The sequence below is a fragment of the Populus trichocarpa genome, chromosome 5, assembly GCF_000002775.5.
Source record: "Populus trichocarpa isolate Nisqually-1 chromosome 5, P.trichocarpa_v4.1, whole genome shotgun sequence".
In the NCBI taxonomy this organism is placed as follows: domain Eukaryota; kingdom Viridiplantae; phylum Streptophyta; class Magnoliopsida; order Malpighiales; family Salicaceae; genus Populus; species Populus trichocarpa.
This window is the reverse complement of record NC_037289.2, coordinates 24244086-24271331: the sequence shown is the minus strand read 5'-3', so window position 1 is coordinate 24271331 and position 27246 is coordinate 24244086. Positions and strand designations below refer to the sequence as shown.

At 33.6% G+C, this 27246-nt stretch overlaps 4 protein-coding genes across 5 annotated transcripts; 2 read left to right on the top strand and 2 right to left on the bottom strand.

Moving 5' to 3' along the window:
- Positions 1–4630: 4630 nt before the first annotated feature.
- On the top strand, positions 4631–5683 carry LOC7485631 (uncharacterized). The gene has a single exon (XM_002307735.4). The coding sequence runs from the start codon at positions 4700–4702 to the stop codon at positions 5387–5389; it is 690 nt and encodes a 229-aa protein (XP_002307771.1). The 5' UTR covers positions 4631–4699; the 3' UTR covers positions 5390–5683.
- Positions 5684–8850: 3167 nt separating this feature from the next.
- LOC7494677 (NADH dehydrogenase [ubiquinone] 1 beta subcomplex subunit 2) lies at positions 8851–11262 on the bottom strand. Of its 2 annotated transcripts, none has more exons than XM_006383700.3 (4): positions 11039–11256; positions 10768–10813; positions 10612–10668; positions 8851–9138 (listed from the first exon to the last, which is right to left on the bottom strand). In XM_006383700.3, the coding sequence occupies exons 1-3, from the start codon at positions 11140–11142 to the stop codon at positions 10612–10614; spliced, it is 207 nt and encodes a 68-aa protein (XP_006383762.1). In that variant the 5' UTR covers positions 11143–11256; the 3' UTR covers positions 8851–9138. The 2 variants fall into 2 exon arrangements, with proteins under 2 accessions (XP_006383762.1, XP_002306968.1); XM_002306932.4 differs by lacking the exon at positions 8851–9138 and adding an exon at positions 9222–9572 and having other exon boundaries at positions 11039–11262.
- Positions 11263–15332: 4070 nt separating this feature from the next.
- Positions 15333–21034, top strand: LOC7494676 (probable CoA ligase CCL5). Its single transcript, XM_002307734.4, has 5 exons — positions 15333–16643; positions 19926–20071; positions 20250–20317; positions 20396–20498; positions 20588–21034. Exons 1-5 carry the CDS (start codon positions 15410–15412, stop codon positions 20699–20701), a joined length of 1665 nt encoding a protein of 554 aa, XP_002307770.2. The 5' UTR covers positions 15333–15409; the 3' UTR covers positions 20702–21034.
- Positions 21035–24102: 3068 nt separating this feature from the next.
- Positions 24103–26954, bottom strand: LOC7494675 (uncharacterized). Its single transcript, XM_024600442.2, has 2 exons — positions 26689–26954; positions 24103–24761 (listed from the first exon to the last, which is right to left on the bottom strand). The coding sequence occupies exons 1-2, from the start codon at positions 26799–26801 to the stop codon at positions 24554–24556; spliced, it is 321 nt and encodes a 106-aa protein (XP_024456210.1). The 5' UTR covers positions 26802–26954; the 3' UTR covers positions 24103–24553.
- Between the last annotated feature and the right edge of the window lie 292 nt (positions 26955–27246).

Here is a 27246-nt window from a genome sequence, read left to right as displayed (position 1 = left end):
CTCGAAGGACCAGCAAAGATATACACCATTTTTAGATTAAAAGAAGTAATTTCTATTTTGCAACATAATTAATTGAAACATTTTTAAATTGGTTTTAAAATCTAAATAAATGAGTTTAATTATGAGTTTAAAGACGATTTTGTCCGAACTATTACAATCAACATATCCTAAAGGATAATTAATCAATTTTTTTTATAAAAAAAAAGATAATTAATCACCAAGAACTCAGGGATTTTCTCCGAGGACCCACATCCAATTCTCTTTATCATGAGATTCAAACACAAGTGAGACCTTCAACCCAACAACTAACATAGATACGACATAATTAGAAGCTAGATCAAAGAATAAAATATGTCGTTTTCTACTTTAATATGATCCTTCTTTTTCAACCAAGCTGTTCCTGAATTAGTCAAGGATTAGAAAAAAATAATACCCCACTACAAATAATAATATGCTTAATTACATGAAACTTCATGTGAAAGGGGCCTTTAACCTTGACATAATTCAAATGGATAATATCAAAAACAGTTTTCCCCACAATGGAATTTATTGTGTGGAAGTTATCAGAAACACCAACTCCGCGATGGAATTTCATTGTGGACATATATTCACACAACACGAGTAGAGAGATTATAGAGATATTTTCTGATGTAGTCAAGCACAAAAAAGAAGTATTAAGATTGAATAATGTAGAGTGTGTGTGTATCCTTCCCTTTCTTGAAAAAAAAATTACAAAGAGAGAAGGAAAACATCGAACCTACCTTTCAAGAGATTGATTAGTCTTAATTAGCTCCATCTCCATACACGTCGATAATATTAAGAATATTATTCTTCCATGAAACTTGACACGCAAGGGAGCCTTCACCTTTGACACGGCAGATAGATAATATCGAAAATTCCCACAACGGAGTTTTACTGAGTGGATAATATTAAAAGGTGCATGGAAATAATCCCTCAAGACAAGAAAAGATTGTATAAATTTTGTGGTATATATTGGAGTGATTATCATATGTCTAGTTTTAACATCGAGAGATGATTCTTAGATCCACACACGTTGATCATAAATTTAACTTGTAAAAGTGAATTTGAGAGAGCATGATCTCTCTTAATCATATGATAGTTAGTGATGATCTCATATTCCACCATTAAACCCGATGGCTCGTGGAGGTAGGCGAAAGTATGTTGTCTCAGGTGGGCATTAATCATTTTCACTGTATATATTTAGATTATTCTACTTAGTAATTATTGATAGGTTCGTTGATCTTAGGCATGTGTGTAAATGGTTTTTCCGTGTACAACTTCTCTAGGTTTAGTTCAAAAGAAAATGACCTTCGTTTGAACTTTTTTTGAGCCATCGCAACCAAGCTAACAAAAGGGAATTACAAGAAGAGAAAAGGCAAGGATCGAATGTGTGGTAGGTGTCTCTATGATTATCTTTTTGTATGGTGGTGGCTCGTATGGTGATCGATGGTTCAAAATATGGCAAATCAAAGACAAGTGGATGCAAGAATTAAAGTTGGGTGGACTGTATATAGGCAAAAGGTCTAAAGGTTGGTGCCTCAAAATTCGTTTTAATTTCTTAATTATAGAGATAGCGTGGACTTGAGACTTCGAGGGAACCCTTTTTGAGAGAGGATTTTCCACCTAATTAAAACTTTACAATGACATCACTTATGTTTCTTACAAGTAGGCAAACATTCCCACCCACCGTCCCATAATTCACAAAATTTCAAAGGGCAGCTGTAAAGACTTTAACGGATGTTTTTACATGTTCAGGTTCTACGTACATGACAAGAGTAGGATTCTGAAACTTGATGATATATCAATATTGTAGTTCCTCTTCTCCATCTTTCTACCATGGTTACAAGCGGCTCAAGGCTGGGGTTACACGTCGTATGGGCAACCCGAACTTCGACTTGTGTTGTCTTTTTAAATTAAAACATGTTATTTTAGTTAAAAAAAAATAATATTAATTTTGTTGATCGATCAAGAGCCCGGCTCTAAGTTAGCAGGTTGTTAAGTTAACTCATCATGCTAGACACCGAGTCCTAAAGCTAGCAGTGCTTTTTACTACCATTTGTTGCATACCTTGAGAGGGCAGCAAGAAAGATATGAACCTTAAGAGCTAAGTAGATAGGTTGGACCAATTAACAATTATTAAAATGCCATTTTTCAACATTTTTTATTTTCTTTTCGTTAATTAGATTAATGTAGTACATCTTCTCTACATTTGCATACAAAAAATACTTAATTATATATCGGGGGTCTTATATATCTTGCTCGATCTCTGCTATGGTCTGGTCATTTTCTTGGATGTCAACTCTAAGGCTACATCTTCTTCATTTGGAGTCATATATATGTGTATCTTCAAATATTTAAGCAACTTCTAGCTAGTGTGTGTCGTTTCTCTGATTGATCTATTTATACTTCATTGTTCCGTCACGACTCCTGTTGTTGCAGGGGCGGAACCAGGAGGAGGCGGGCAGGGGCCCGGGCCCTGCAAAATATTTTAAATTTTTATATTTTTGTGTTTAAATATAGGAAAAGCAGTTGACAGATTAAATGCCTATTGCAGGCTTAAAACGAGGCCTTCAACTGCTTATATTTTTGGCCCTTTCTATTATATAATTCCAGCTCCGCCCCTGTGTTGTTGGGATTCTTCTCTTATGTTTTGTTTCGTATTTGTTGCTTGCAGCATGTTATTTGTACTTCTTTCCTCTAGTTTGTTGTTTCAAATTGGTGTTAGTAAAATGGTTTTCCGGCAAAAAATAGTAAAACATAAGAACTCAATTATACATCTTCATGATTTAGATTTTTGTAAGTCAGTTATGAAATAGTAAGTGTTGGCCGGAAAGTTTTTTCATCTTTTTCTGCCAATAAATCTAGTAAGGTTATTTAAACCTAGCTTAATTTAAAATCTAGTCTGGACCGGGTTTTAAAAAAATCATGTGTAAGTTAATATAATATATAACTTAGTTGATTTAGCATGTCAATCGTAACTCAATTAAAACTCTTATTTACTATGTTTTTTTATATAAAAAAAATTAAATAATATCATTTTAACTTTAAAAAATTAAAATGAAATTATTTAAATTTACTCAAATTAACTTGAATTAACCTGACTAACATGTAACTTGAGTCTTGGATGAGATTATAAACCTAAGTTTCATTCCTATGAAACCTAAGGTTTTCCAGATTTGAACATCTTGAACATGAGGCATATATGCAAGTAAAAATCTCAGCTCTTAAATGTTGGTGAAAAGAGTATTTTAATTAACTTCAATTTCCATCATCCACCACCAATTGAGTGTGATGTTTAAGACTTTTAGGGTTCCGCCTTCCAATTACAATTTCTGTCTTGTCTTCACCGTCTTCTATTAAAAAAAAATAAAGATTATTTATCTTTGTTATTCAAAGTCACAATTTTGACCAAAAATATCAAAAAATAAAAATAAACTTTTCTAAGTTGACTAACTATATATTGAATAAAAAAAAAAATCAAACTAAAGTAACTAGTTCACTAGCTGATTTCAGAAGTGACTTTATTCTCTAGTATGGAGAATCTGAAGGGGTTGTTATATATATATATATATATATATATATATATATATATATATATATATATATCGCATAGCACCACAAGTAATACTAATAAATAAAAAATCTTTAATTCCATAACTATACTAATTAATAGCAAATAAATTAATTATTAGATAAATTAATTTAATATTCTTAACACAATATTAGGTTTACAAGAACACTTAAAGTAGATAAAATCATAATATTCGGTTATAATCTTGAGATAGAAATTTTTTTTAAAAAAAAAACATGTTTTTTATTTTTTTTATTTTTAAAGGGTATAAATTTATTTCAAAACGTTAATGTGAACAGATTTATTTTATATTTTTATTTTTTTACTCAAACCAAATTCATTTATGTATTTTTTCCAATCGTGTAACACTAACCAGTGATATTTGAAGCTAGTACTGTGACCAATAAAACTAAGAAGACAAATAATTAACCTTGTTATTAATTAATCAACTCACATTTTCCTAATTAGAAATTTGACTACTATGTTGCCTGGAGAAAAAATGTGGCACTGCATTTTATCTTCTTGCAAGCAGCTGGCATGAGGAACCTTCAGAAGAGTTTCTTGGAAGTTCCTTACACAGGATGACAGGAACTCAAACCATGAATCTAATCTAGGATCATGTCCATAGAAAACAAAGGCTTATACAGTTGTAAGTAATCCTGTCTTATAGAGGAATGGCTAGTTTTGTCTTAATCAAGCTCAACAGTTTGTCTGGTTTGCAATTTCCAAAATTGAACACAGGCTGGCACCTCCCTCCCGTGCATGCAAACCTGACAATATCAGTCTAAATCACCAATATAATATTTGATTTAAGTCAGTCCAATGCCTCCCTCTATCTGAATGGAAGCTTCCTCTGGGACATATTTGGTCCCCATAGCTGTTGCCAGTAATCCTATGTCCGTACTACAACAAAGGATACTTCATTGTTCTGTTCCTCGAAATCTGAGATCTTGAACAGGATAGGCTGTCTTCCAAGGTTTTCTATAAAAACCAGGAGTTGTTGTGGTCAGGTCACTATTGCCAACTGCCTGAAAATTGAAAACTTCCTTTTCTTTGTTAATCCTCTTGAAAAGTACGTACCACACCGTTCTTGTTTCTTTGTTGAAAATGGCACTGCCTAATTTCAATGCTCTCAGAGACTTGCATAACTCTGCCAATGATCTTCTCCATTCACCAGAGATCCAACAAGTTCTTGTCAACCAGAAACAAGAAAAATGGCTTCACGAAGTCTCGGAGTCATCTCTAAGAATGCTGGATGTGTGTGGCATTTCTAAGGATGTTCTTTTGCTTGTCAAAGAACATCTTCTAGACTTACAATTCACATTACGTAGAAAAAGAGTTAGCAAGCCAGATATTAGTACCAAAATTGCAGCCTATAATTTCTACAGAAAGAAGCTAAAGAAAGAGACAATGAAATGCCTGAAATCACTGAAGGGAATGAAAGGCAAGTCTGTAACTTCAGATATCTCAAATGTAGACCACAGCATTATCGTGGTTGTTGAAGTACTGAGAGAAGTGAGAGTCACTACCATCACCATTGTTGAATCTTTGTTGTCTCTCATCTCAATTCCATGGCTGGACCAAGGATCAAGTAAAGGGTCTTTTATAAGGTCAACGTTCTTGCGATCAAGTGGACAGAGTTCGTACGATTTTTGTGACGAAACAGCACTTCATACTGCAGATAAAAGACTGGAGGCAGTGGAGATTGCCGTTGAAGATCTTGAAGTTGAATTAGAGTGCATGTTCAGGCGTTTGATCCAGACAAGGGTTCTGCTCCTTAACATACTTACCAATTAAGAAGGCAAAGCCTATCCTTAACCTCTTGCAAACTATTCAGCCTATCTTTAACGTTATTAATCTGCAGACCAGTATTCAAGGGATTGCAGGTTGCTTTGCCGTGGGTGTATTGGGTGACCACTAATTACTTCTTGGAGGAAATTAGATCATATGTAACTTTTTATTTATTTTTTTATTCTTTTCAAATAAAAATGTGTGAATCTTCACACAATTTATTCTTTTATTCCTTTCTTAATCCTGAAGGGCAAACGATAGGGCATTTCGTTCCCAAGTACTTAAGCTGGAGCTTTGCCAATACAATCTCAATTCACAACACATATATATCATTGGTGTGAAGATTCACCACTTCTGCACCTCATCCTTCTTCCTCTTGTAAACATTATGAAAATGAAAATTGTTAATCAACCATTGCAATCCCTCCTTTTAAACACAAGTATTTATCATACGTAAATATATTAATCTAGCCATTAGGCACCGCTATATATATATATATATATATATAAAGTTAAATGACGTTAAGATTTCACTGTAATTCTAGACACAGATTACTGTGGATTACGATAGTGAAATTTACATGGGTATATTGTGTAATTAAGAGGATCATAGGGGCGTTTTAGTATTTTCACGTTGTATTTTTTATATTTTAATCGAAAAGTTGCTAGTTCGTGTTTCACACACTCCAACGAATGGGTGACGCCCGTGCCATTAAGGAGGTGCGTGAGACACTTCCTGATGACCAAATCTGTCCATCCACCATATAACTAGATGCGTAGACGTGCCCTCTTCCACATGGTTTAGCGCGTGTAGACATATCATGATTGGATTGCCGCCGGTGATCGATTGTTTTTTGTTTTTTCTTTCATTTCTCTCTCTTTGCAACTAAAGTGCACAATTATCCTCTATTTATTTGTTATTTGCTTGGGTCTAGCATGGGTTACCAGGCCTAAGAGCCTTGGGTCTAGCAATCATGTTTGGTGCCAGACCCAGGCACAGGTCTGACATGGTTGTCAGACCCAAGCTTTAGCTTTGTGGGGCTGGCAACCCCGTGCAAGTGTACTGTGGACCAAGACACGGTCCACTGTAGACATACACAGTGGATTTTTCAAGCTTTGAAGGCTTGGGATGGAGCTAATATTGTCTTTTCACATGAAATTAAACTATCATTTTCCTCTTTGTTTGAAAAAATTGAAGCCCTGGTTATAGGAGTATTTCAGTATTTTTCATAGGCTCATTAGTATTAAACGTTTCAACAGGGGTATGGTAATATTTTGATGATTATTTGCATAGTAAAAATATTATTCTATCCTCAAGGCTAACAGAATTAAGACCTGTTGTCTAGGAATTTTTTAACATTTCACAAACTATTAAATAATTAAAATACATCTTTGGTGTTGGAAAAGACAAAAAAAAATTAAGCTTGTATATGAGGGGTTTTTTTCACACTATTTTTTGTGTAATTTCTATTATAATAGGGAACATTTTGGTATTTTGATATTGTTTTATTATTTTTAAATTCAAAAAACTGTGTTGGATCCACATTTACTTGGATCTGACAAATAAGCAAAACCCAAGTTACTTGGCCGCCAAACCTAAGGCGCTTGGGTTTGGCATGGCTGCCAAATGCAATTCACTTGGGTCGGGCTTGGCTGTTAGACCTAAAAGCTTTGGCTCTAAAAATCAGTTGACCTGATTGACCGGTTGATACAAAGCAACCGGGGGAAATAAGTTGAAGTGGTTGACCAATTGAGAGACGGTCGATCAATTTAGTCGGCAGAATAAAATTCCTATTCAGATTAGAATTTGTTTATATTAATTTAATTCCTTGATTGTCTAATACTTTATACCTAATTTTTTTATTTTTATTTTTGTATACTTTTCTCTCAATTTTCTTTTTGTTCTTGAGTTTTTTAATTTTTATTACAATTTTGATTTCATACTACACATATTATTCTTGCAAGAGAAAGATTGACCTAACTTTTATTCCATTTGAACAGAATTTATTACATTCCTTTTTACTTTTCAAAAAAAAAAAACTAATACCATTTCCTTAATTCCACGGTACCAGCTAAGCTGGAACCTTGCCTACATGATCTAAATTCATGAACTCAATCCATGACCTAGAATATAGGCTACCCAATTCACGTAAGCACAAGTTAGTCAAGAATAGAAAAGCCTTTTAAAACCATGTGTCAATAGAAAGAAGGAAGGCATGCATGAATGCCTCGACCAGTCTACTTTTTTCCATTTATGCTGCTTGTGCTCTTTCAGCGCAGTTGCTCAAGCATCCAACATGCGAAAAATCATTACCCGTGAAGAAGTAGGCAAAGGCTTGTTGGACACCCGACAATCAAATAAAGAAGCTTAATATTCTACCATGAAACTCGAAAGAAAATTGGAGATCTGAGAACAGGGCAATAAATGGATATTCCCATGTCTGCGTTATAGAAATATCATGGTAATGCATCCCTTATGTTGTCTGGATTATTTTCTTTAAAAAAGGAAAAAAAGATGTGCAGTTGTAATAATGTTAATAGACATGCCAAGTTGCCAGCCTATCACCCATTTGACGCCCTTCCAAATGTTTGGGTAATTGACAACAAGATTTAATACTTGTTTAGGTTAATGTTCCTTTTTCGATTTGCATAATAATTATGCTGTTTATACCAGATTTGTTACACCTATTAAACAAATATAAACAAATTCAACTTGTCCACTCCAACTATTATTTTAAAATTTAGACTAGCTGGGTACATCAGCTCAAAACTTGAACTAATCAAAGTTAAAAAAATATAAGAAAAAAAAACTCAACTAACCCAATCAAAATTATCAAAAATTTAAGTTGATCCAGTTAATCTAATACCAACTCAGTTAAAACTCAACCATCAATTCATTATCTCCTTTTTTATTTGAAAAAAAAATTGAATACCCTTTATTTTTATTTAAAAAAAAATTCAAATCAATCTCTTGTGAGACTCCAACTCCAACTATTAACACAAGTTATTGACATCTACAGTTACATAGCAACCAAATCTTGCAAAATGCAATCTGTCGTGCAATTTACACTTAAAATCTTCATAATTTCGGCATCTGATGTCTAGACTTTGCTAGTTGAACTTGGATCCTGTGGAGACCTTTTAAAATTCGGTAGGAAAGATATGCAGGAGCCAGAGGCCCAACTAATATGTGTCTCAAGCATCAGTGTTGGACACCAGGCTGCTTTATTTAAATTTAGGCCCATGAACAATGTGACCTGAACCATCGCGCCGAGGGCAGTTACGTGTCAAGCATTCCATTAGTTCTAATCGTTTCTTCCATCGCGCAATTGGGAAATAGTTAGTGTGATATATATATATATATCATTACCTCGTTGGAAACATTGGAAAATAGTTCGAAATTTTGATGCTGTGAAGGGTTAGAGCACAAGGCTGGGGTTTTACCATGATTTGCTACATAGAGAACAGTGGGAAAAGCAAATGATACCTTGCCAGGCACCGAAAACATGCTGGGATGAACAGATACAGCATGATACACAGAGAAGTGCCCATGTCTAGAGAAGAATACATACAAACTAAAATCCATGATCACAAAGAAGCATGTTAAAAAGGGTTTCAATGTACGCGGGAATCTTTTTCCGCCACCACTTTATTGAAACGAAGAAAGAAACAGGGCTCATCAAGACAGCATGGCCAACAACCCATCGACAAATAAATTTACGGTTGGCTATTGATCTTCATTCTTCAATGGGATGCCTGAAATCAGCAAAATAACAGTATGGTTGCCCCATTTCCTTATAAATTCTAATATTGGTAAAATAAATTGCTGGTACAAAATCTGAGGACGAAAACAAAATGCTTGTCAAGAATGTCAGATAACTAGAAATAGCTATGACATGCATAAGTAGTGACCACCAAATTAAACTGAACGTTCACTTTCTAATGAAGAACTGAGGTTAAGCAAAGAACAGAAAACTAAATAACAACTATATGCATGATGTTGGGAGACAAATTATGATATTTGTTTCTAACTCGTGGTTTTTTTTTTTTTTTTTGTCTTGTTAAAAGATAAGATTGACAACTATTTTTTTGTTTTTCAATCCAGTGCTTGAGATGTTGCAGCATGCCACTTCCATAAATGGGCTACAGTCTACAGATCATGAGAGCACAACGACCCCACCAGTGAATACCTTCAAAATATTTCACACAAAATCAACCATGATGCCATCCATTTCTTGAAATGGGCACAATGAAAGTGAGAAGTACATCAACCATATTCGACTACCCAATATGAAATTTCCAAGAAGTGAAAGAAAATCCTTAGGGCCATCAGGTTCAGTAAACAACTTTTGCTTGCATAGAATAAAAGGGGTCCATGATAATGCTTTTCTCCTCTAATCAATTTCACAAAAAAAAAATCTTAATCCTCATCATAAAAATCACAGCCATTTACCGCCCACTAAGTTAAAGTAAAAAAGAAGATTGTCAAGTTCTTGTTACATAATGGTTGGCAGGATTTTGAAAAAACACTTTGGCTCAAAAGATTAGCAGGGGATCAAAAAGTATGCCTCGAATGAGGATATCATTTTAGACAACCTGATTTGTATCAACAAGAAGTGCACGATTTTCCTATAAATACCAATTTGGGAGCAAAATAATTACAATGGCAATAAATCCACAACTAAAAGCTCCATATCTAAAGTATATAATCATACAAATCCTTTTAGGTCAATCTACCAACACTATCATGGCTCTAAAACAAACATCCCCACACATATTCCCAAGAAAATCCAAATAATAGCCTTCAATCAACAGTACTATTCCTACGATGGCATAGCGCAAGCACACAGATCCTTTAGATCTCCTCATGATTGAAAAATGGACACCAAATTGATCTCCAGTTTTTATTTCACACAATAAACACCCTTCCAAGACAAAAACAGTTTTAAATTTAATTACAATCAGTGGCAGTTCCACACAAATATAATTGGTTTTGGATACACCGGGTATCGGCAAACCAATTCATGACAAAACTAAAATGATAATTTAAAGAATACCAGGAATATCTATCAATTCCTTCATAAAATAAATAAATAAACTGTGAATCCAATTAATAACAAGAGACTATAACAATTGGAGGTTGCTCCTTAAACTGACTAGCGATGCAATTTATTTACGCTGCGTTCACATCCTCAGCAAAGAAGATAAAAGTAATGCGCGAGAAATTACCTAGTGTCCACTCTCATGGCCATGGTCACCATGGCCCTCCCACGGATGTCTCCAGCCCTGAAAAAGACAGCATAATCCCTTCCAATTGAATTAAATGCCCAATGCAAATCATTGATAAAGGAAAGAAATTTTTCTTTAAAAAACATCAACTCTTACCAATACTACAGGGCCATCTTGCTTCGCCCTGTAAAGTACCCAAAACCTGAAAACAAAAATTACAACAAAACCCCAACAGTCAGCTTCCTTACTTCTGATCAAGAGCAAAAAAATTCCATGATTTTTATTTTTTTTAATTCAACAATCCAGAGCTAACAGTAAACCAGATCGGAAAATTAATATATACCAAAATCAGATTAAAACAAGGTTAAGATCAAATCTAGGGTTTGAAGCTGGAAAAGGGGAAAAGCAATGGAGGATAACAACTAACCACATGACAGCACACAAGCCCTTTCCAGTGACTACATGCCATCGCTTTGGCTTATGCATAGTCAAGCCTTTGTAATTGATGCCCTCTCCATGCCCTCCTGCCATCTCTTTCACTCTCCTCTACCTCTGGAATGATCAATTGGTGCCCAGGACTGCAAGTATGATTTTGTTACCGAGAGCCGTTTGATTTTAGATTAGTAAATTAAAATTTTATCTCGGAATTTCTTCGTGTGCCGATGCCGCGCCTGACCTTGCCCTGGTGCAAATATTGGGCCCATATAATCGAGGCTACGAATGGGCTAGAACCTGTCCAATATTATATTTGGGTTGGGTCACTTTAATATGTGGGCCTAAGTCCTAACGTTTGGGCCAGACCTTTCCAATACTATAACGCTCTTCTCTTCTCTTTCTTTCGACTAACAAATGCCAATTTCTTATTGGTATGTCGTCCACTCATGCTAAAAAGAATTATATGAGATTCTTTCATATTTAATTACGTTCATGAAATATAAATTAAATAATATTTCATTAAATATTAAAAATAATAATTTTTATTTTTCTCCTCAAATAACTTCAACCATTGAATTCAAAAGTAGTTATGAGAATTGAAAATTAATTTTCTTTTCGAATATGAACATGACATCATTCAAAATATTGATTAATTGGAAAATTAGAAATAGGTCACCATATTATTTCTTTCTTGACCATTTTATATTTTTTGTATATTTTATATCAAGTCTTCCTCTTATTTATTTTATAATTCCTTCCATATTTTGTACATATAGCTAATAAAAATTTTCAATATCTTTAACTTCATTAATCTTCAACCTGATTTATAATTTTTTATTTTTTCATATAATTAATTTTATAATTTTAAAAACAAAATAAAGATAGTTAATATTATAATTTTAGTTCTCCATTCAATTTTTTTTAGTTTTAAATTAAAAAAATAGTATCCTAAATACCCTAACTTGTTTATATATATATATATATATACACACACATTAATAGCCTGAAAAAATCATTTTCTTATATATATAAATTTAAAACCAAAACTTCTAGATGGAGAATTAAAATTATGATATCAAAATTTGTTTTCAAGATTTTAAGAAAATAGGAGAAAAACTTGATTTCATATAGAAAAAAGTAAAAACTAAAATTAATGATTTCATATAGAAAAAGTAAAAACTAAAATTAAAAACGCATTAACTAATTTTGTTACGCTCTAAGTTCAGGGATATTTGGCCAGTTTAGAAATTTCACAATGAGAAATAAAATAAAGAGGAGCTTGATATAATTTTTGCTTATTTTTTAAAATATTTTTATTTTGAAAGAATATTAAATTGATATTTATTTTATTTTATTTTATAATTTTGATATGATAATAATAATAAAAAATTATTTTAAAAAAAATTATTTAAAAAAAAATCACAGTTATATCAAACAATTCATATCATTGACCTGATTGTAATTGGTCCCAGACAAGAACGCGGTTAGAAACAGCATGCAAGAGGACAAAATATTTGCACGTGCACAACATTATTCGTCACATGGATAGAAACATATTCTCGCATGTTTTTTTAATTAATCTTCTAGTTCTCTCACCCATGAATTACTTACAATAATATAAATCTCGCACTAGATTAAAGTATATTATGCCTGATTAAATTATCCAAATCTAATCTCATTTCATGTTGGTTGGTTTTTCTATATCTTTTCTTCTCTCGTATGTGCAAACATTATTAAACTCGGCTTCACAAATGAATTTAGTACCTCGCTATTTTATTTTTAACATGGATTAAATGTAAGAAAAAAAATATAAAATTAATCTAGTTAACTCTTAGAATCAAAACTTGTTAGTTTTTTAAAAAAATTCAAAATAATATAATTTTGATTTTTAAAAAAGATTAAATCAACTCAAATTAATTTATTTATATGCCGGCAAAACCACCAATACGTGTCAATTAAAAAAAAAAAAAGGGAAGTACTAACAACACACAAATAGATTAACAAAAAATAATTAAAAAGTTAAGTTCGGAGATGATGCAAACACGCGAAGATCAGGATATTTATTGCCTGTTGAAGAATTCTTGTCTGGTAAGATTTTCCTTGAACGGGCAGCACGACGTTAAACAAGAAGAATCCACGTGCATGTGTTGCGTTTAGCTTTACTCTTGTGTATAATCTAATCTATGTACAATTTATTAGTAGAATTGAGAGGATGGACCTTATCTGCAGATTTTCAATCTTCTCTATTTACAATTTCTTAGTCCAGTACGTTCCAGCTCGAATATATATGACTGGCAATTCAACAAAACGGCAGGCGTGTTACCAAAAAAAAATGAATTGCAGGCAATGTATTTTGTAGCTTAATGTTGATACTAATGGGGAATTTAAAACTCGGTAGCATTTGGCTTCTGTAAACACTTCTATTGCGAAGGTTTTTAATTTCATTCTAATCTGTCTGGAATAGCATATCTTGTACCCGTTTGAAAAAACAAAATATCCTAGAATAAATTTCATCTCGTTCAAGATTTTGGATCATTTCAAGCAGAAAATTTTGGTTCTCATCATTCCATTTCGTGAATAGTTTTTTTTAAAAAAAAAAACATATATATATATATATATATATATAATAATAATTCAATCTTTCAACCGTTGGTTTACTAGAGACTTTACTTCATAATTTGTTGTAGTTTGTTTATTTTTTTATGCGTGATTATCTCAATTTATATATGTTTTACAGGTTAACCAAATTTATTCTAGTTTTTTTTTTGTTTGTTTTTTTAATTGATAATTCTTCTCGGATTCATTATTCAACATCTTTAACATTTGGTTGATTATGAATCAAATTTTATCATTTGTTTCAATTTGTTTTCTAAAAAATTATCCCAATCTCATAACCTAAACCATGAGTTTTGTGAGTTAACCCTAATAGAGTTAGGTCATTTTATTGTGTTATTTTTTTAAATTATTATTTTTTTAATTTTATCACTCAATAATGAGTTTATTGGGAAGTTGACGCAAACCAACGATCTATTAGTTGCTAAATAGGAATGTTTAAATTTTGAAATTATATTTAGATATTTGATATTGTGTTTGACATTTAGATTGCATAATCTCAAGTTAATTTATTTTTTTGATATGAATTAAAATTATATATGATGAATTAATATTTTGAGTTTTATATATATATATATATATATATATATATATATATATATATATAAACAGTATAATCTCGAAATGATAAGTTAAAATATTTTAAAATTAAAATATATTATTTGAATTAAAAAAATATAACATCAACTGAAATAAAATTAACAACCCAATTTGGATGACGTTTAGTATAAGGATGTTTGAGATTTAAAAAAAAAAAATTGTGTTTGGTAAACTAAGGTATTTTAAATTTCAGAAAATCTTAAATATCCTCGTACATTAAATTGCTTTGAAACCTAGGGTTTTGGTATTGTGATTTTTTTTTTCTAAATGAAGTTATCTAGTGTACCCTTATTTTTATTAATAATTACACAAATATTCTAAGTGACTAGTACATGTGTTCCTAGAATATAAATTTAAACCATTAATATATGTCTTGGTGACTTTAATTTAGCATCAAGATAGTATTATAACTTGTTGGTGTATATATTATTTTACTCAATAATAATAATAATAATAATAATAATTCCATACAATTAAATTTATTATTGATTCGTTTCAATAGATTACTTTTAAACACAAATTAATACAAGTGTTGCATTGAAATAAGATCAATATATATTTAATAAATCTAGGAATTATAATTCAATGTATTTAAACACAAATTAATACAAGTGTTATCTATCTTGTTTAACTTATAAATAAGACTAGAAGGATTACAAGTTATCAGTTAATGAAAATTTAAATCTATTCCCATCGAGTTTCGTAAATAAATTGGTAGATTTAATAAAAATAAATAAAGTCATGCAAAATAAATAAAAAGTAGGTCTCCATGAATGAAAAATACATTATTTTAACTTTTACAAAATCAAAATTTGAAATAAAACAAAAGTTATTTGATTAACTAGATAATTTTTTCTTTATGGTTGAACAAAATGCAAAAACTAATACAATATCTCTCTAATTGTAGATGATTAATATCAATCAAGGGACTATTTAACAAATTATGATACTATAGAGATTTATTAATCAATTTTGATAAACTACAAGGACGAACTTATAATTAATTAGCTAAAAATGTCGGCCATCACCATCGACTTTTTTGACGAGTGACGACCTGTGCATAAATAGTCCTCTTTCTGTCAAGAGAAGAAAGAACCACAACAGCCAGTAGCTAGATTTGAGAGAGATCTTGCTTAATAATTTAGCAGCCATGGCAGACAACAACAACCTCACAATCGACCCAAGAAGCGGGTTTTGCAAATCAAACTCTGTTTTCTACAGCAAACGCAAGCCAATCCCACTCCCACTAACTGACTTCCTAGACGTCACCACCTTCATATCCTCCCGTCCTCACCACGGCAAAACAGCCTTCATCGACGCAGCTACCGGCCGCCACCTCTCCTTCAAAGACCTATGGAAAGCAGTAGATTCCGTTTCCACTTGTCTCTACGACATGGGAATCCGCAAAGGCCACGTCATCCTCTTACTTTCTCCGAACTCCATCTTCTTCCCCATCGTTTGCCTCTCCGTCATGTCTTTAGGCGCTGTAATTACCACCACTAATCCTCTCAACACTCCTCGTGAAATCGCTAAACAAATTGCCAACTCGAAACCTTCACTCGCTTTCACTACTCCTGAACTCCTTGCCAAACTCACCGAGTCAAACTCAAACCTCACCATCATCCTCATAGACGATGGGATCACTGATGCCTCCACTAAAACAAACGCCAAAATTGTGACAACATTAAGTGAAATGGTAAAAAAAGAACCAAGTGGGATCCGAGTTAGAGAGCAAGTCAACCAGGATGACACAGCGACGCTACTCTACTCTTCAGGCACAACAGGAGAAAGCAAAGGTGTGGTGTCCTCACACAAGAACTTAATCGCTATGGTACAAACGATTGTTGAACGGTTCAGATTAAACGAAGGAGATCACAAATTTATCTGTACGGTCCCGATGTTTCACATCTACGGTTTAGCAGCGTTTGCCACAGGAATTCTGGCAGCAGGGTCAACGGTCATCGTTCTCTCAAAATTCGAAATGGGGGAGATGTTATCGACGATTGTGAAATACCGGGCCACTTATTTACCACTCGTGCCGCCGATACTAGTAGCGCTGATCAACGGGGCTGATCAGTTACGGGAGAGGTATGATTTGAGTTCGTTGAATTTTGTTTTATCAGGCGGAGCTCCATTGAGTAAGGAAATGGTTGAAGGGTTTTCGGAGAAGTATCCAGGGGTTACGATTTTACAAGGTTATGGGCTCACTGAATCGGCGGGGATTGGTGCTTCGACGGATACGTTGGAGGAGAGTAGGAGGTATGGCACGGCAGGGCTATTGTCGCCAAACACGGAGGCCAAGATTGTGGACCCGGAGAGTGGTAACGCTTTGCTGGTGAACCAGACCGGTGAGCTTTGGCTTCGAGCTCCTTCTGTCATGAAAGGTAGGCTGTATGATGCTTTCTTTTTCTGTTTTTTGTTTTTTTTTGTTTGGTCGTTTTTGTCGTGCTAGAATATTATAATTGCACGTGTCATTTATTTCTTCCGATGATAGAATTAGAAATTGACCTAAGGACCTTGTCAAAAAAATAATGCAAATATATTTCACGAATCCACTTTGGTAAAAAATTTAACTTAACAAAAAAAAAAAAAAACAACTTTTAAACAAAAGCAATTAATTGACAAACACTGCTTGCTAACAAAAACAATTAATTCAGCACATTTTGACAAAAACAACTAAGCAAACTACAAATCAAAGGGCAAAAACAATTAACTAATTATAATTTTATATTTTATATTTTGATAGATATTTCATTATAAATAATATTTTTTATACCAAAAAGTTCAAGATTTTATAATATTATAATTCATATTTGATATAAAAACACATTGAAAACTAATACAACACCTAGTTAACGCTTTCACTTTTGTACGATAAACATGTTAAGCTCTTCTATGTCCAAATAAACAAAATTTGAATCAAGTGTCATGTTTATAGTTACAATCATGTCCCTTTTTGGAAGTAGCCAATCGTTGCTTTTTTTTTTAACAAATGGGAATTCTAAAATAGCATCAAGGAAATCTTTTACAATTTTTTTTTTTTTAGTTTAACGTGGATATTCATGCCAATTTACACGCATCTACAAGCTCTAGCTATCCAGTTACAGAAAAGGCATGATACCGATGCACGATTGAAATTGACAATGGCGCGTAATAAAGCAACATGAGTTATAGACATGTTTTTGCTGGAAAGAAAATACCAACACATCTATAAGTTGTTTCAAGAACACAATTAGGCTATCATACCACAATTTATAATCGTTGAAAATGATAATCTTCAACGATAATCAAACCTCGACTATAAATGTCAACTACTAGACTTTTCCTTGAACTCGTGAACTTGTTCTCGCCGCTCAAATATCTGCAAATAAAAAAAAAAAAAACAATGTCACCATTTGCCATGGTAATCTTTGTAAAAACTTCTTATGGTAAATACCAGAGCATGTTAGCTTACAGGATAGTAAGAATTGGTAACAACAACCTTGAGAGGTGTAACAACCCTGAGTTTGCTCCCCAGAGGTTACCAGTTCGAGTGTCGTAAACTTCAAGGTCATTAAAAGCTTACATAATCATTAACTTCAAGATCTTGAAAGATTAATCGAGGTACGTGCAAGCTGACCCGAACATACAATTAACAAAAAAAAGAAGAAGACAACTTAGCAACAACGGGGAAGAATAAATTACCTATAATAGGAAACAATGAACTTTTGAAGTTGTAGTGTCGGAAAGAAATGAAAAACAGAGGGAGCGAGAGTTGGAGTGAGTTTTTCAATTTTTTCTCAAAATTGTAAACGGCTCTGGAATAAAAGGAAGAAGAAATGAAGAACAGAGGAAGAAGAAGGGGAGGTCGGCATTTCAATCCCTAAAGCAAAACAACATCGTTTTGTTCATGAAAATAAATTATATATGTCGGGCCTCGCCCGCGAGTTTATCCGAGACAAATACAACTCTAATTTTCACATGTGAAAAACCTAGTTAAGGTCTCAGGTCGACCAGGTTCTGGATCAACCCACCAGCTGAACCGGGTTTTACTCCTATGTCCAAAAGTATACGTGGTGTGGGGCAATTTGTATTGTATAGAATGAGGAGCTTGGTTCACTGTTAAAAGTGAACAAGATAACAAATATAAAGCATGTTAGTATCCAACATTAAGGTCCATGTTAAGTTTATATTATACTTATTCTTACACCATTAGTGTACCCTTTTCACCTTGACATAATTAACTTAGCAACACATAATGAAAGAAAGAAACATAAAGAAACAAGGAAAGGAAATGAAAAGCATAAGCAAGAAATTAATATAAGCAAAACTTAAGCATTACAAAATATAAAGAGAGAGCAAGAGCATGATCTTGATCTGAAAACCAAGATGCCTAAATACATGGCAAATGCCTCCTTTTATAGGCCAAAATTCAGAACTATTGATTTGTTGACTAATTGATGAGTGGGTGGCCACATCTTGACTTGGTGACAATTCTTATCTTCTTGTCTGCCAAAAACGTCATTGATGATGTCATAATTTGAACAAACTTCAATCATGAAAGTTCTAGGCAATTGTCTCATCTTTCCAGGGTAAAAATTTGAGATCATTTGGACTTCTAGAACTCGAGATATGGGCTGAACACTGAACAGTGTCTGGGCTGTAGGACAGATTCGGACTTCTTCGTTGTTGCTACAATTTGGACTTGAAAACGGCCTTATTAAATCTTGGACTCCTCATGAAAGTTGTAGGCCTATATCTTAGCTTTCCATCCATATACGATGGACCTAAATCCAAGATCTGCGGCTCCAGATATCACCCGATTACCGAACAGTGTTCAAGTTTGGACTACACCAATCATCTCTTTTCTAAGTTTGCCCATCTCTTTGTCCTTTCAATTTCAGTACTTCAACTCATCAATCAATTCTTTCATTTATGTGATAGGCCTGCATTTAAGATGAACATTTACCATAAATTAAAGGTATCTTATATTATTAGATACGTTATTATAAAACATGCTTTAGTTAAGGAGTTATTGATACTTCAAGTGCAAAATAATGATATAAAACCTTGATAAAAATGCACTTTTAAGTACTCATCATTCACTAATCCTCCCGTGCCATCATTGTATTCGATGAGAAGTGGTGAAAGAAAGATGAGTTATTCATGTTCTGCACTTTAAATTTTAAAATGGCAGGTCCAATCTGTTATAAATTATTGTTTTCCAGATCTGTCGGTAACTTTTATATCTCAAAAGGAAAGGCAAATTTATTTATTTATTAAGAAGTGCACTACCTTTGCCCCACCAGTTTCTTAACCTCTTTTTTAGCTGCGCTGCGGCAAATCATTCCTCTTTTTAATGCCTGTGCGAGTGGACCTGAAAGTTAGGGTACCACTTTAATCCATCGTTTCATGAAGACTTCTTGTTGTAGATGCAGCGAGTGGTCTTTGTCATCACATGATATAATGATGTAGTCTTTAATTTGGTGATAACATGATGGTATGCTCTATGTTCCAGAGAAGCTTAAATTCCAATGTTTTCCCCTTTATGGAACGTGCTGACCTTCATGAAATCACAATGTGACCTAATTTCGATGTTGATTTTGCATAGATTTCAGATGTCTTGCATGTTGCCCTCATCGAGTATAATTTGTTTGATCACCTATTGTGGTGGGGGCTTTTTTCAGGTTACTTTAGTAACGCTGAAGCTACTTCATCAACTATCGATTCAGAGGGATGGTTAAGAACAGGAGATCTCTGCTACATTGATGATGATGGCTTCATTTTCGTGGTTGATCGGTTAAAGGAGCTGATTAAATACAAGGGTTATCAGGTGAATGGAAGATTCATTTTATCATTTCATGCAGATTTCTTTAAAGCGACAAGTATTAATCATGAAGTAAATTCTTAAACGCGGAAATTTAGAACACTTAACACTTTTTTTTTTTGTCTTTTCTCTTGGAAATGTAAAATGATGGGCATGCTTTAATGGTTGTCTGTTGACATGGTAGGTCCCTCCGGCAGAACTAGAGGCATTGCTACTAACTCACCCAGAGATTTCTGATGCTGCTGTAATACCGTAAGAAGTTCTTACCTCCTGGTAGAAATGAACTTGGGAATTCAATCTAACCTTGCATTATATGTGATACTGTATCAGGTTTCCTGACGAGCAGGTCGGGCAGTTCCCCATGGCTTACGTGGTAAGAAAAGCTGGAAGTAAATTATCCGAGAAAGCTGTCATGGATTTCATAGCAGGACAGGTGTGTTCTCAAATCAGTTCTTTTTTATCACATGGTTTTGCACAAATCAGGTCTCATTTTTTCTAATTACGAAGCTGCTATTTATATAGGTGGCGCCATACAAAAGAATTCGGAGAGTCGCATACGTTGCTGCCATACCTAAGAATCCGTCTGGCAAGATTCTCCGAAAGGATCTTATCAAGCTCGCAACCTCCAAGCTCTGAATGGTTTAGGCTTATGCAAGCAAGATCATAGGAAGAGCAGGCGTACATATGGTCAATTATAATGTTCGTGTTTATATAGCTGTTCTTGAGCTCTGATAAGACTTCGTCCGTATGTTTATGTGCTTAATAAGAGTTGTGATCCTTTCTTGTTTTAATGTAATTGGATTAAATACAAGTTCAGGGTATACAAGCTCCAGACTGTGTCATTGGGTAGTCTGTAACTGAATGATTTATATGTCCATTGATTTTCCTGTTGTGTAAAAATAGGATATAAGTATGTAAAGAGACAAATGAAAGAAAAAGCTAAATGGTGTGTTGATTTTCCTGTTGCCACACCGTGTATCAAGAAGAAATTACCGTGGATGAATTGGAGCAACGTTTTGGTTTATTTTCATACTAATATTTTTTATTTTGATTACAAGATTTTTTTTTAAATTTTATCCTAAAATATTTTCCTGATTCGAATCTTAGGTAATGATTCATTTTAATTAGCTTTTTATGAATTTATTGTGGTATCAAAAAAAATCTTTATAGCATTAAAGTGATACTTAATTTAACAAGATAAGATTCAATTTTGTTGTAAAAAATAGCTTTAAACTCTGAGGACTAAACTTGATAGTGAACAAAAAAAGTAGCCTTTATTATTTTTTAAGGTATGTTTTTTAAAAATTCAATCCCTAAAGTTGTTTTGTTTAAAGTCTTGATCCTTTTGGTTTTTGACTTTTACATTTTGATTCAAAATTTTATTTTATTGAAGTTTCAGTCCCCGAGTTTAGGGAGAACAAAGAGAGTTACTGATTACATTTTAACAACTAAAACAATTGATGTTGGTATTTATGAATTCCATTCGATGAAAGATTTTAATTTAGATGTTTTTAACCCCTCATGTTGTTATAAAAAGTAAATCAAATGTAGATTTTATTTTTAAATTTTAACCAATTCAAATTTGTTTCAAAATTATTTATGAATTTATTGATGTTATAGGGTGTTTTACTTTTAAAAACAAGACTAAAAATGATTTTGTTTTTTACAATGAAAGCAGAACTCTATTTTCTAAGATATCTCTTCAAGTGAAAGTTATTTGAACTTGAAATTTATACATGTTTATATTACCTCGTATTTAATTTTTATCAAATAAATAAGGATAATGAGATTTAAACTCGTGACCACTTGATCATTAATGTTCTGATATTATATATTAAAAAAAATCAATTCAATCTAAAAAATTAAACTGTTAGATAAAATTTCAAGATATGATTTATATTATTGTTTCTAAATAATTCTTTCCAGACATTAGATTGAGGGATTGCACGAATTACAGCATTTAAGGTCATGGGAACCACAATTTAATGATGAAGTTGGTATTAACTCTAATATGAATGAACCCATGTGTCATTTATTGTATAGAATGAACTCTTATTTTCTAGATCTGTTTATACCCTCTACATAGATTTCAGATGTCTTGCATGTTGCCCTCACCGAGTATAATTTGTTTGAATGAATATTATGGTGGGGGATGTTTTCCAGGTTACTTTGTACGAACTACAAAAGAAGAGAAGATAAAATTAAAAAGGAAATTAAAAACATAACAAGTTTATCAATCTCATGTTGTAAGTATAAATGGAGAGCATTTTCTCTTAGAAGCTTTTTTACTCCTTTTCGTATTGATTGAATCTTTTTATTCTTATTATGATCCTGTAAAGATTTCTCTTAGAATACCTCTTTTATTTTTTAAATTATGTAGCTAAATAAACAAGGAAGCAAAAACTGTGAAAATTAATTTATTTTAATTAATAAAATTGTTTAGCTTTTGTAAATATAATTTTTAGTTTTTCTTTTTTTCAATTTGGCTGCAGGACTTGGGGAATTCTATGTCTATCTCGAGTTTTTATGTGGCAGCTATACACTCTATGACTATTGATTCAGCTAAACGAATCGGAGTCCGAGATGGGTTATGGCAGATACCTCCGACCGTCGATGGCTGCTTTCGGTGAGCATCATCATGCCTGTATATATCATCTTCGTGCCAAATATCAGTCCATCTTAATCACATACGCTTCAAATTTCAATTTTATTAACAAGTACCTTGTAGTTTATTCAGCTTGCATGCATTTTCTGATGCATAAAGAACTTCTCTTATAAATGATCTTGTCATTAACTATATAAATACTAGTTTTTGGTCGTGAAACAGGTCGAAGATAAGACAGTCTATACATCAATCGCTTTTGCTTTTTTCCTTTGAACTTGCATTGGATCTGGTCATATGATTTTTGTGCTGAATGTTTCAGGGGACTGTGCCTTCCAGCGCAAAGCAACCGTCCCGTTGCGGAGAGGAGTAAAGTTGGCATATTTGATCATAGCAATGTGCTTGTTTCCTCGTGCAATAGGGGGATATTGGGCTTTGGTAACTTGGTAAGCACAAATATTTAATGGTCTCTCGAGGATAAACTAAGGCCTCGACAACACAAGGACTATGAAAAATGTTGCCTTGCCTCGTTTTTGAAACAACAACATGTTGTGTTCTGCTTCTAAAAAGCAGGTGCCAAACAGAGGGATGCTCGATAGGAATATCACGGACATGAAACCTCTAAGTCGCTACTAGGATTAACAAGCCTATTCGTTGTCATTAGCTGCCTCAGCTCGTTTCAGATATATGCAATGCCAGTATTTGACAATTTGGAGATTAGATATACGGGCAACATCAAGAAACCATGTCCACGGTGGTTGCGAACAGTGTTCAGATCTTCTTTGGATGCTTGGCATTCTTTACATCCGTGGCGCTTCCTTCCTTGACTAGTTTGGCAGGATTGATTGGAGGGATTGCACTTCCAATTACCATAGCATATCCAAGTTTCAAGTGGATAATGATTAAAAACCCCACAAAATATAGTGCAATTTGGTGCCTTAATTGTATACTGGGAGTCTCGGGGATGGTGCTTAGCATACTAGTGGTAGCTGGAGCAATATGGACTGCTGTGACTTGGGATCGAAATTCACTTCTTCAAGCCTCGGTAAGCAGGGTCCTAACAAAATTGACGACCCTTGGCAGTCGGCACTGCATCTAGGGTTGATATAAAACCAAGCTATAAATCTGATCTTCGTTGGATAAAATGCCTTCTGGAGAGACAAGCACAGCCACTGCTTGAAGAATCTCTCCCCTCGCACCAGCTTAGTTTGTAGTGTCTGAATCTTTACTCTTGATATTGGCATGTAACATCTGATACTATAGTTGATATATATATATATATATATATATATATATATATATATATAACGATATTTTTCAGCAAGACCTTCCACACCAAATTCCAGAAAAAATAATTCTGTCAGGGCTTGTACAGAGTCATGCAGATGCAGAGGGTAATTGTTTATCGGAACTATGAGAAAGACAGTCTCCGAAATTCTCAACACCAACTCGTTCCTTTACATTAGGGATGTATACCAGCAAAAACAAAAATCGTATCCCATACATATTAAAAACATTGGTCTCATAAATCAAGCCTGGCTAAAGCTTCTTAAAGCGGCTATCCATGCTACAAGCATGTAGCAAAAAAGAAACAATACCTTTCTAACACCAGCACCCACCCAACCCACATTTGATGTCTGTCACTAGCTCACCGCCTCAAACAAAACCATCTCAATCTTCCATTCCAAGTGATGAGAAATCTCCAATTCAATTAGCATCCATTTTATTGATCACCTCACCATATCCCTTGATCAACTTGCTTTGGGTATACAATTAAACATTGCAATAAAGCAGGGGGGAAAAGGATCAATGCAAAGGTCAGAAATTGTATCAATCTACACAACAAAGTTGTGTTGGTTTAGGAAAAGGCTCGCTGCTAGTAAAGTTTACATAGATAAAGGAAGAAGCATCCTTCGCTTCTTTTTCCTAGCCAATCGAACTTGCTTTGTAACTTTCATGCATATAAGCAATAGCAAAGTGATGCATACAAGGATAAACGCAAGTCGCATATGCCTAAAATATAAAGAAACTGCAGAGAAAACCAAGAATGCTATGATAAAAAGTTCCCATATTACAAACACCACAACGTCCACCCTGCAAGCATACACAGGACAAAGAGAAGAAACAAAGTCAGAATCGATGCCATCTTAGATGATACAAAGAAAGATTGATTCAGGGACAATAACACTGCAGGGACTATTGTAGATGAGTTGAGTATCAGTATTCTCTAAGCTATGATAACCAAGCATGAGAAACTTTCACTCATTAAAAGTAAATATTTGATAAAATGAATTGCCAGGAAATGTCACCAGCAACATGAAATATCCAAATCTATGCAGGGCAGGAAAATAAATCCACCCTCAGTTTTAGTTTAGCTCTGCAACCACCCAACCACTGTGTACAAAAGTAAAAATAACTGAATCGCATTTATCAGGCAAATGTCCCAAACATTATCAATTGAATTATTATCTCCGACTTACACAAGTCACAAACAATTGAGTTAATCTGGTATCTACACTAGTTTATCTCCGGACTGCTTTTGCCTTTTCAAAAGTTCCAACAGGAAACTACTAACATCAAAAACGATCGAAATGTGACAAAACTGTATCCTATGTTAAAGCTCACTATAAACAACCTTTTCAATCCCCCAAGTTCCCTTCAACACCCAATCCTATCAAATAGAGTATCAATGATCAGCTACAGAACTCAATTCCATTATCTTTCCCTGAACAACAACACCCAATGCCTCATTCGATCCAAATTTAGAGCTCAGCTTCTCATCCCAAAAATCACGTGCATGAAATTGCAGGCAAAAGTCAGAAGTTCCCTAGCACCAAACTGACATCTTTCCTAAGAAAATGGATCATATTCTGTTTTAATCCTCACTATTTATCACCTTCATAAGCTATTCCTATGCTCACAATATTTTTTCATTTCAACTTTATTTTTATTGTCCTTTGTGGAGTGTGGACATCCATGTTCTTGGTGAATTAATATCAGAGTTTTGTCTACAAGAAATTAACAAGGATATATCTTAAAAGCATTTTATCTCCGGCTCATTTTGCATCTTTGCTTTGCATATGGGAAGCAGCTGTAATAGGAAAATTACGACCTTTAGGTGCTACGGATACTTGCTGCCCCCATTCAGAGCATGAAATTGAAAAAAAAAGCTGCATAAAAGAGGATTTACTCATAAATGCTACTCCAACAAAAGATTCACAGAAATTTCACACATCCAAACATGCTCTTAATGTGTGATAATTGGCTTGCATATGATCGAAATCATCTAGTAACCGGTAAAAAGTGTTTCTTTTCCTGCAAGTGATACAACACCAGCATCTATCAAACAGCTATAATCATTCCTCGAGAGTTCAAGTGTTCAAGCCTCTAAACCCACTATACATTTCTCTCTCTTCACATTTTGCTCAAATATACATAGTTAATTTGCTAGATGTAATAATGGCTTCAACCTGCTACAACTAAACTGCATGTTCGCACCTCAACGATAGACACTCCATACAAAAATGCTCGAGAATAGATCATTTCCAAATTCTATCTTTCAGGAACCCGTTTAGATTTATCTAAACAACTAGTTTCCTTCCTTTTTTTCTTAATCACCTCAAATTTTCTCATACACAAGCAAGCATGCTTCTTCATCTGGTAATGAAGTTCCCTGATGTTCAAGCTGACCCCGGGGGGGTTCCACTTATATATATATATATATATATATATATATATATATATATATATATATATATAAAAAAAAAAAAAACCGATTCAATTAATAAAAAAAAAATCCTCTGAAGCTTCAATTTTAGCTTTCATATTCAAAATTCCTTAAGAAAAACCCATAACCCGTCAAAAAGAATCCAAACCATAGCTGATCTAACCTGAACAAACTATAATTTCTTTGCAATCACAACACTTTAAGAACGGAGATCTAACAATCAAACTAACAATCAAGAAATGAAAAACCTTTGAAATTGAAAAGTTTAAGAAGGGATACGCCAAAGGCACGTACCTTGAAGAGCTGATATTAGAAGCGGAAGAAAAGAAGGAGACAGAGGCCCAATCATGCTTGGATCGAATCTGATACTCTCTTAACTGGTCTGCCAAATTCGATCGCGTTATCATCTTTATCGTTTGTCTCTTCGCCTCTATCTCCCTCTCTTTTATTTCCTCTTCGAGCTCGAGGAGGAGACAGCAATGGAGACCCTTACGGAACCAAAGAAAGAGCGTGGAGGTTGGGAGGTTCGATTTTTCGGTCTGGCTCGGGTTAGTTGCGTGCCTCTGTCCCTATAAAAATTCTCTATTGTTTGGGCTCAATATGTGCAAATGGGCTTCCGCTCGATGGGCTGTACTGAATTAGAGATTTTTGTTTTTACTTTTCTTTTTTAGAAGAAATTAGTAACTTTGCTGGGAATTAATATTGATAATTCTTTTGTTATTTTTAAAATTTAAAGGTTATGGTATATTTCTAAGGGTCTGATGATTTCCATGCCTTGACTTCTTCCTCACATCTTGACCACCTTTTTTTAAGATTTATTAGACATAAATTTTTAAAATATTTAAATATTAT